The 9,875-nt window shown below is 55.2% G+C and overlaps 4 protein-coding genes across 4 annotated transcripts; 1 reads left to right on the forward strand and 3 right to left on the reverse strand.

Moving 5' to 3' along the window:
• Positions 1-226: 226 nt before the first annotated feature.
• Positions 227-1,073, reverse strand: CTHT_0032610 (uncharacterized protein; the record flags this gene model as incomplete). The annotated part of the gene is made up of 3 exons (XM_006693636.1): positions 227-450; positions 638-905; positions 1,041-1,073. 3 exons carry the CDS (start codon positions 1,071-1,073, stop codon positions 227-229), a joined length of 525 nt encoding a protein of 174 aa, XP_006693699.1.
• A 2,049-nt stretch (positions 1,074-3,122) lies between these two features.
• On the reverse strand, positions 3,123-5,470 carry CTHT_0032620 (uncharacterized protein; the record flags this gene model as incomplete). The annotated part of the gene is made up of 3 exons (XM_006693637.1): positions 3,123-3,472; positions 3,564-5,332; positions 5,454-5,470. The coding sequence occupies 3 exons, from the start codon at positions 5,468-5,470 to the stop codon at positions 3,123-3,125; spliced, it is 2,136 nt and encodes a 711-aa protein (XP_006693700.1).
• A 1,609-nt stretch (positions 5,471-7,079) lies between these two features.
• CTHT_0032630 (uncharacterized protein) lies at positions 7,080-8,211 on the forward strand (the record flags this gene model as incomplete). The annotated part of the gene is made up of 3 exons (XM_006693638.1): positions 7,080-7,120; positions 7,186-7,291; positions 7,357-8,211. The coding sequence occupies 3 exons, from the start codon at positions 7,080-7,082 to the stop codon at positions 8,209-8,211; spliced, it is 1,002 nt and encodes a 333-aa protein (XP_006693701.1).
• Positions 8,212-8,678: 467 nt separating this feature from the next.
• CTHT_0032640 (uncharacterized protein) lies at positions 8,679-9,600 on the reverse strand (the record flags this gene model as incomplete). The annotated part of the gene is made up of 2 exons (XM_006693639.1): positions 8,679-9,023; positions 9,382-9,600. 2 exons carry the CDS (start codon positions 9,598-9,600, stop codon positions 8,679-8,681), a joined length of 564 nt encoding a protein of 187 aa, XP_006693702.1.
• Positions 9,601-9,875: the final 275 nt, after the last annotated feature.

The raw sequence follows: 9,875 nt of genomic DNA on the forward strand, positions 1-9,875 counted from the left end.
AACCACAGGCTTCGTCAATATAAGCTGGAAACCATAGACTGTCGTTGCGCGTGCCATGCCATGCTATATCGTGCGTTCTCGGGTGCCGTACTGTGCCGTGCCGTATCATGTCGTTGCCATACCTCACTTCCCCATCATCCATCGTCCATCACAACCCAACCCAACCACCCAAAAAAAATGATATCTTAAAAGATAAATACCTTCTCTTCCCGCCAAACAAAAACGCTTAGCAGCACTTCCCGCTCCCCTCTCCCCCACCCTGGCCCGCAACGTTAACGTTATTACCCGCTGCCGCCTGTTCCTGCTTCTGCTGGTTGTCAATCAAGCGCTTCTTGATGTCGGCGGCGAGGCTGTAGAAGGCTTTATCGATGTTGTAGTTCGTCTTGGCGGAGACCTCGAGGAAGGGGATGCCCAGCTCGTCGGCCAGGGCCTGCCCGCGCTCCGTGGAGACTACGCGTTTCTCCTACCAGTCGCACTTGTTGCCGATCAAGATCTTGTTGACGCCTTCCGAGGCATGTTGCTCGACGTTGGCAAACCAGGTGCGGATATCTGGGATGCGTTAGCTTCCTACTCTTGTGATTGTCTCAAGTGTAAAAAGGGAATGGGGAAGGGGGGGGGGCGGGCGGCAAAAACGTACTGTTGAACGAGCGCTCATCCGTCACATCATAGACCAGCAGGATACCCATGGCGCCGCGGTAGTAGGCCGTGGTAATGGTGCGGAAGCGCTCCTGGCCGGCGGTATCCCAGATCTGCAGCTTCACGCGCTTGCCATCGAGCTCGATCGTACGGATCTTGAAGTCGATACCGATGGTTGTGATGAACGACGGTGTGAAGGAGTCCTCGCTGAAGCGGAGCAGGCAGCACGACTTGCCCACGCCCGAGTCGCCGATCAGCAGCAGCTTGATCTGTTGCGGAGTACAACCCGGTCAGCATTATGTTTATCGAAGCATAAATGGATACATATTGCGCAAGGCTCCGCCCGGCCTGCGAGATATGTGCGACAGCTTATCGCAAGAGATAGGGGAAGGGGCGCGATTTACCAAGAAATCGTAGTTCCTGTTACTGGATGACATAGTAGCGGCTGGACTGTAGGAAAGAATAACACAAAAAGAGCGCCGGCTTCGGATACGGAGGATAGAGTCGCCTCGGAGCTAGGCTCAGAAGCGGAACAAACGGTTTGTCGCTGGATAAAACGATAAGTCGGTCTAGCTGGCTGGCCGGTGGTTGCTTTTTGGTTTGCGTTGCCGCGTGATGGCCGAATGTTCAATGAAAGGACAGCTGTCTCGGGACGTCGAGGACAGATCCGAGGGGTATCGTTGCGTTTTGAGATTCCGAGGCGCGACGAACACAAAAGGTCGGGCCGGGCTGAAGCGGACTGAGCAGCGCAGGTTAGTCGTTTTCTGTTGCCGGTGTCGAGGGTAACAACGTGTGTATGTGTGTTATATGCCTGTGTCGCTGCTGGTTTGTGCTTCCTGGAGAAAGCGTTGCGCGAAACGAGGCAAGCAAGCAAGCAAGCGGACAGGTAGCAGAGCAAAACCGAGCGGTAGGTGGGAATTGTCGTCTCGCCAACAGCAACGGCAGCGGTTGCGTGCAGGGGGCAAGTGGCGGGCTTGCTGGAGACGGTGTCGAGGTTGAAGAGGGGGGAGAATAGGTAGATGACAGATGACTGACGGAGGGAATCGCAGAGAGAGAGAGAGGAGGAGAGAGAGAGAGGAGGAGGAGAGAGAGAGAGGAGGAGGGAGGGAGGGAGGAGGAGGAGGAGAGAGAGAGAGAGGGCAGGAGGAGGGGGATAGACTGCAGTCCGCACTAAGCCGACGCGACGCACCTGCAACAGAAGACCCAGTCACCGAGAGGTGAATGGATGGTTACGAAGTATGTATGGCTGGCTTGATGCTGCTGTGTTGTGGGATCCACGGAGCAGTTCGACGCTAACGGTCCTGCTGCTGTGGGTGCTGCTGCTCAACAACGGCTGTGTTGATCCGAAGATTCAAAAGGCACTGGACTGGACTGGACCGGACTGGACTGGACGGAAGTCGGGCTGTGGTGCAGCAATTGTGTCCTTTTGATTCACTCGCCCAAGAAGTGCAGTGCGCGTGTCCTTGCAAGGCGGTGTCAGTGCTGCGGCACTGGCACGGTCTGGCGTATCGATTAGATGGACCCAAAGGTTGTTGTTGATCAACGATTATCCGTGACGGATTGCCGTGACCCGTCAGTCAGTCAGTCACTCTCACAGACGTGGATCAGCGTTCACTGTTCTCATCAGTGGAAGTGTGTGTGACTTGGAGCAGTTCCCAGTGGGAGCCTCATCGACAAGGCATAGACATCCACATCAGGCTTCTGACGACGCAGCGGGCAGGCAGTTTCCCCAGCCCACAGTGCAGGCCACACTGGTGGGGCGGGCCTCTGGCCGAGTTAGAGGAGCCTAGAGGGCCACAGCAACAGCTGGCCCGTGACTTCTCAGTTGCCTGGCCTTGGCGTTCCTGGCCCCTGGGCTGCCAAAATCGACGGTGAAAGCGGTGCAAGCAGCCAGGGGGAAGCCCCACTATCTTCCGGTCCCTGGCGGTGGTTGGCTTTCACAGATTATTTTTTAGTGCCCCGCCGTATTGATAAGGACGGCCCAAGAGATAAAAAGGGGGGGGGGGGGAATCAATCCACCATAGGGAGCGACGACGTCAAGCCCCTGCATTGAAGGAGAGACGAGCACAACATATATGGAGTAACCGTATATCATGATTCTCTGGCAGTTATATGAATAGTACGTATGATTTTGATTTTACAGAAGAGAGGTGACGGCAGTGGTTTGGACCCAAAACCCCCCCCTCTTTCCCCCGCTTTTCTTGATTCTTGAGTGCCCAACCCTCGAGCCACCGTCTAGGTAGTTTCTATAAAGTTTCTCTTCATGCTACCCATCAAATTGCGTCCCAACCTTCTCATCCGATCATGCCGACCCTGTACGTGTTGGATGCTTTGTCTACGTGCCCGTGTTCACAAAATCACTGTTCCGTCCATCCCCTTTATTTCCATCCAACTCCAAATCAATCCCATACCTCCCCCTAACGGCTATGGCCAGAAGAAGATACCCATGCCACGCGCGAGGATGAAACGAACCTTCTGCCTCCGGCTTACCTCATCCGTCCCAAATACTCAGCATATGCCCACCTGATCCTCTCCAGCGCCTTCATCTGCACCTGGATGCTCTTCAAATTCGTCAGATCATCGAGGTCCTCCAGGAACTCCTTCTCGACTTCGCCAGGCAAGACACCATGTGCTAGCTGACGCAGCACGTGCACCTCACACACCAGCAGACCGTGATCCCGGTACGAGATCATGTTGTTCTCCGATGTAGTTGCCTCGGACAGAATGCGGTCAATCTTGCGGAGCACCCGGATCGCGCGGCGGACACGCTGGCCCCGGCGCAGGCCAGCCCGGCTGCCGAAGACTGTGCGGAGATATTGAAAGATGCCGTAGAGAACTGGACTCATGTTAGCAAAGCAATGCTTGGTTTCTTCAGGGATAGAAAGAAGGGGGGGGGGAGGGAGGAGGAGAAGGGAGAGGAAACATACCCAACACGCTCGGTGTCAACCCCACAAATCCAAATACCAGCTCCTGGCTCTTCAACAAAGCATCGATCCCACTAATAGCAACCTCCAGATCAACCTTGGTCTTCTGCACCTGGATCAGCAGCGAGCGGACGAGATCACCACGAATAGCTCCCACAATCGGCCGGCGCAGGTCCTTCTCGTAGGCCTTCAGCACGGGCGTGACATCGCCCTCCTTAACCTTGGACCGAATCTCGAACAGCTCCTGCTCCGAGATGGACGAGTTGCCGACCGCAATATCCGGGTTATCCATCGCGAACTCAACAACCATGCGCTCTAGGCTCTCACGATCAGCCTTTAAGCTGTCACGGCTCATGATCGCAATCTCGCTGGTCTCCTCATGCCGAATGGTGCCCACGATCTTGCGCACGGGCTCCACAACCCAGTTGAACCAAAAGTCGCGCACGGTAGCGCCAAAGTTGACGATCCAGTTAACGATATCATCCTGCTTATTGACCAGGATCCTCAGGATCGTCGACGATGACACCAGCAGCGCCGTCGCCGGGAGCCAGTACCTGACCAGACCCGAAGGCCGCCCATTCTCCCTCACAACCTGCTGCATAGCAACCCGATGTTCAGGCAAACCATACTGCAACAGAGCCAACAACCTGCGCGCCAGCACGGCAGGTCTCTCAGCCGGATGTGCCGTCTCAGCCTGCACCGACAGCTCCGGATCCTCCTGCACGCCCTTGAATACCTGATCCTCGAACTCATTGACATTCAGATCCAGACACAGCACCGACGGCAGAATCATGTCCATCAGCGCAACACTCCGCTCCAGCATGCTCTTCCACTCGTCATGCTGGGCATCACTGAAGTTCAGCCCCTCGTCCAACAGCACGCCCAGACCGGTAGCAGTCATCTCGCGGAGCTTGCGCAAGCGGGCTTGTTTCTGCCGGGCCTCGGAGCGGCCGATATCGACCCGCGACAGCAGCCGGCGCTGGATGTCGGTGATGCTGCGCTCGCGGATGCTCTGCCGGACGATGCGATAAAACTGCCGCCAGTGTTTTGACAGGTAGGAGTGCCAAGGCCCAAGGACCCGAGCGTGCGGGTGGCGAAGGATGGACGAGCCGTCGTAAGTTTGCGCGATCGACATCACTTCCTCGGCTTCGTCGTGTCCACCTCCGGGTGCTCCTCCCTCGGGAGAGACTTCTTGCGGTTGATCGGGGAGCTCTTCGCGGAGCATACGTTGAAAGCGATGCACGCTCTCGAGGTAGATGTCCTTACCCCATCGCCACATGCGCAAAGGGGATGTCTGCACCGTGTAGAACACGCTGTAAGGGTAGGAGCCGAGCACCTCGTCCCAGTACCAGATGTCGTCGCTCAGGGGGATGATCTGGTCCAGCAAGGCACTCATCAGCAAGCCGTAAACCTGCACGGTGGCCTTGCCGACCAACAGCCACTCGACATCGATCTCGTACTGGCTCTTGGCCTCGAGCAGCTGGACGGGAGATTCGGTGGTTAGGCCGGACTTTTCTAGCAGGCTTTGAATCCGGGCCGATGATAGGGGAGTGCCAGAGCTCAGGCTGGAGGAGAGGGCCCTGGCAATCTTGAGAAGGTGGTTCACACGGGGCGTGGAGAGCGCCGAGGCCGCGACGGCCCCGGCTCCAACCTCGGCGGCGCCTGCTTCGGCCGCAGCCGCGAGCTGGACTTGTTGTTGCTCATGTTCGGGCCCGAACGTCAGGGGCACCAGAGACACACGGTCGATCCGGGCATCCAGACGACGGACCTGGCTGGAGAACGGAAGTGACCGAGTTAACGGAGGTTAAGGCTTCTGAGATGATGTGTGGTGCTGACTTAGAGAAAGAAGAGTGGGGGACAAGTGGGAAAAATAAAAAGAAGGGGTCTACTAACTCGGCCACAATCGACATAGTGGGTGGGATTGGGATCTTCCCAACCAACTCCCGCCGTCACAACCAGGTCACCTTCTCCGTACCAGGGATAGGACCGGGAGGACTACCGGGAACGACTGGGACGACTCAACAGCCGGGGCTGGGCTGTGTACCGGAGCCGGACCGCAATCCTAGGGCACAAATCAGAAGAAAAAAAAAAGGGGGGTGGAGGGAGAGGGGGGGAGTTGTTCCAAAAAAAAAATGACGAGCTTGCGCGGTCAGAAGTCCGGTTCGTGTCAATTCGTGTTCGTCTGACAACTACTTCTTCTCTGACTTTGCCGTATCGGCAGCCCGTTTCCCGGAATCCAGAATGTTTAGATGGTTAAGCTCAACGTCCCGAATCACGCCATGCGCCTGGCTCCCGGAAGTTGGGCTTTCCGGGACGTGGGACGGCTTGGTCTCCCCACTGTGGGGATGCTGTTTTTGTGGCTTTGCTCTTGAGATCCCGATTCCGAGATGTCAGCGAGTTGCGGTGGGTGGGTTTTTGGTCCAGATATCACGCCGTTGAATCGGGTCTTTTGGGTCAAAGAGCCACTTGGGCTATGATTTGCGGTTACGAAAAGAAAAAAAAGAAAACTCGAAAACGAGATTTCCTCTGATGATGTGTTGACTTTTTGCAATTCCATCAACTCAACACTGAGACAGGAAAGAGAAGCAGAGCAATTAATTTCTGACTTCCGGTGAGCAAAGCGTCGGTTGTTGGCGGTCGAATACACTGTGCCGTCAACTTCCTGATGAGCATGATCTCATGCCCGTGTTCGAACTTTTAACTGGGCGCTTCGGGTTGACAGCCAGCGACCCAAGCAGAAGGCTAAGACCTGAGCTTCTGACACTGTGTCCCAGCAGCTGCTTACATGCATACCCGTATTCGGACATCACTTGTTGCATATCAGATCTACATGCTACTGTCAACGTGGCTCTTGATAATCGGCCTACACATGCTCCATCCTGAGAGGTACTACAAAATAGAACTGCCAGCGCGCTTAAAACTCATTATCCCCCGCGTTTGCCGCTGTCATTCCAAGCCGTCTGTGCATACCTAGTGCCCTGATCTTATCAGCGTCATTGTCGGCTACGATCGCACCGTTTTATGCATGCATCATCAATGTGCGCTTACCGGATGTTTCAGGCTTGGCAGGAACCAAAGCTCCAGGGAGCTTGGGCTGGACAGGTTCGACCGATCTTTCGGCGGCCAATCAAGATTTACCATGGACCCTGTTGGAACCCCACTTGGCTTCTTCGGGAGCCGGAATCATCTGCAAGCGTGTGGGCCGATTCTGGTGCGATTGGCCAGTGGGACCCTGTGGCTCGCCCAACCCAACGATTGCTCCCTGGCGCTTGAACAGCGATAAAAAATCCCATTTCACCCCCTGACAACCTCTCAGGCTGTTTTTCTCAGTCACCGCTCCGTCGCGACAGGCACTCGACGCGTGTAAGGTGTTGGTGCATCTTCTCCTTTATAATAGTCTTTCCTCTCTGACTTCCGTCATCGAGAGGTTTTGTTGCACTTTCTTTTTTAATCTCAAGAGTCTCCTTGCTCTCGTCGCCCCGCCTGTCGTAACGTCGCGCCGTGTCCACGCCGCCCACGATGGCGACCTCAACAGTCCAGGCGATGGGGATCGCATTCCCGTATGTTATCAACCGACATCGCTGCCAATGAGTTCTGGACGTCAAGCTGACTTTTGAGCGTGCAGCAACGCGACCATTGCCGGCCTTGGCCCTTCTCCCGCATTCACCACCGTCCTCGAGGAGGTGGGAAAGGCTAATGTCCACCTGAACATTCTCGAGCGCATGTGGGCTGTATGTGCCCCTTTTCCAACCCAACTATAATAATAATAATAATAACACCAGCTAACTGGACATAGGCGTGGTATCTCTGGATGCAGAACGACACCATTGCTACCGGCATCATGAGCTTCGTCATGCACGAGCTCGTCTACTTTGGCCGTTCCCTCCCTTGGATCATCATCGACGCCATCCCCTTCTTCAACCGCTGGAAGATTCAGAAGGTCAGCAGCGTCTGCAACACACCTTCAAGAGTCGAAACACTCGCTAACTCCAAGCAGACCAAGATCCCGACCTGGAAGGAGCAGTTCGACTGTGCCATGCTCGTCCTCCTCGGCCACTGCACCGTTGAGCTTCCCCAGATCTGGCTCTTCCACCCCATCGCCACCTACTTCGGCCTGGAGTACGGCGTCCCGTTCCCGTCCATCTGGAAGATGGCCTATCAGATCTTCATCTTCTTCGTGATCGAGGACGCCTGGCACTACTGGTTCCACCGCGCGCTGCACTACGGCCCGCTCTACAAGTCGATCCACAAGCTGCATCACACCTACAGCGCTCCCTTCGGTCTGGCCGCTGAGTACGCCTCCCCGATCGAGGTCATGCTCCTCGGCTTCGGTGTCGTCGGCTCCCCCATCGTCTGGGTCTCGCTCACCGGCGATCTGCACCTCTTCACCATGTACATGTGGATCGTCCTGCGTCTCTTCCAGGCCATCGATGCCCACAGCGGCTACGACTTCCCGTGGTCTCTGCGTCACTTCATCCCCTTCTGGGCTGGTGCCGACCACCACGACCTGCACCATGAGAAGTTCATTGGCAACTACGCTTCCAGCTTCCGCTGGTGGGACTACTTCCTTGACACCGAGGCCGGCGAGGCTGCTGCCAAGAAGCGCCGCGAGAAGAAGCTTGCTCAGCTCAAGGCCAAGAAGACTCAGTAAATGGGTAACTTACCTTGCTTGCCACCACGCTGGCTTTTGGTGAGACGCTGTGCGTCCTCCCAGAGGGCCGTTGTGTTTTCACCTTTGGTGTTGAGTAGTAGGTTGCGAGATTGTTGAGTCGATGGGAGGAGAAGAAGAAGAAGAAGAAGAAGAAGAAGAAGAAGAAGGGACATGATGCTTTCTTGGTTGGAAACAACAACGTTATGACGTCTGTGATGAAGAATCCGGGAAACGTAAAGGGAAAGAATCAAGTATCAACGCATTCATGGAGGGCGTTGGCGGACAGGCGGTTTAAGATAACTAAACTAGTAGCCTAATCACTCTGTACATAAAACGGTAATTATTAGACTCTTTAATACACCCATAAGATGAAATGAGTTTGAAGTCATATGGTACATGTGAATGTTAATCGCTATCTATCTACAGCTTCGTTCCGAGAATTGAGAGATTTTGGGGGGGGGGTGTTGTCACTTTTGCAGGTGCTTTGGCACGCAGCACTCTCCTGCCGACCCCGCAGCACGATTGGCTAAGCCAGACAAAGCGCACGAAGGGATATCAGCCCCAGCTGTTGAGGCCGATGCTGCCGATGGTGGTTTTGACTCCGTCGTGGTAGTCTTAGCGGTTGAGGAGGTTGTGCTGTCGGCAGGGAGAATCTCGCCAAATTCTTGGGCGAGTTTGTCGCAGAGGGCGGCCATCTCGATGTCCTTCGCGGAGAGGCCTTTCGGGTGGTGGGTTGTCCAGCGGATGAAGGTTGTATTGTAGACCTGGCCGCTGAGGGTTAGGTTGTTGTTCAAGGGCATTTGGGGCTGAGGCTGCGGAGAGGGAATGGGGGGAGAGGTAAAGGACTCACGTTGGACCATTCGGGATGATGACTTTTGAGTTTGCATTGGAGGGATACGGCTGTCATGAAATCCTAGGTGGTGACATGTTTAGTAGAGTAGACAGCAGCAGCAGCTTATTCTCAATTCTTCACCATCATCATTGAAAAGAGTCTTCTATTGCCCCTAAAAAGATGATGATGAGCTCGTCTCCCGAAGACAACGTCACGATAACATCTCAGTCGACATCACACCGCTTCTCCTCTAGGCTATTCGTCCGAATGAATTTCGTAGAAATAGGCAAACAAGAACCACTAATGTTCGAATTCAAGAGAGAGAAGTAGCCACTCACCCAAGTCCTAGCAAAAGTCTTGAACCGAAACTCCCTCTCCAACCCCTCTCCATTTGCCATCAGCGTCCAGCGCCCACCATTCTCAACCAGCAGCGGCGCCAGCGCCGCGCGTAGCTCGGCTGGGTCGTCGCATGTGCCCTGGGAAAACTGAGGCTCAATACTGGGTGGGGCAGCCGAGGAGAGGATGGTTGGGATTGGCGGGTTAGTGGCGGTTGACATGGTTCTTGCTCTGGCTCTTGTGAGTTGGAGGCGATGTTTGGGTTGGAGAAGGAATTGGCTGGCGAGAGTTCGAGTTGATATGAATCTGGGGGAGCCAAGTCTGGGTGAAGACGGGCCAATGAGGATGGCCTTAGGTTGGCGGGGGACAAGGGGGCGCATTGCGGTGAGGGACGGGTCGATGGCAAGAGGTGATGAAAGTGAGGGAGGATGGAGATGTTTGATGTCTGACTTGGAGGTTATTACGGGGTTACGGTAACTCTCGGAAGGGAGAAAAG

The sequence above is a fragment of the Thermochaetoides thermophila genome (genome assembly GCF_000221225.1).
Source record: "Thermochaetoides thermophila DSM 1495 unplaced genomic scaffold scf7180000011816, whole genome shotgun sequence".
NCBI classification, from domain to species: Eukaryota; Fungi; Ascomycota; class Sordariomycetes; order Sordariales; family Chaetomiaceae; genus Thermochaetoides; species Thermochaetoides thermophila.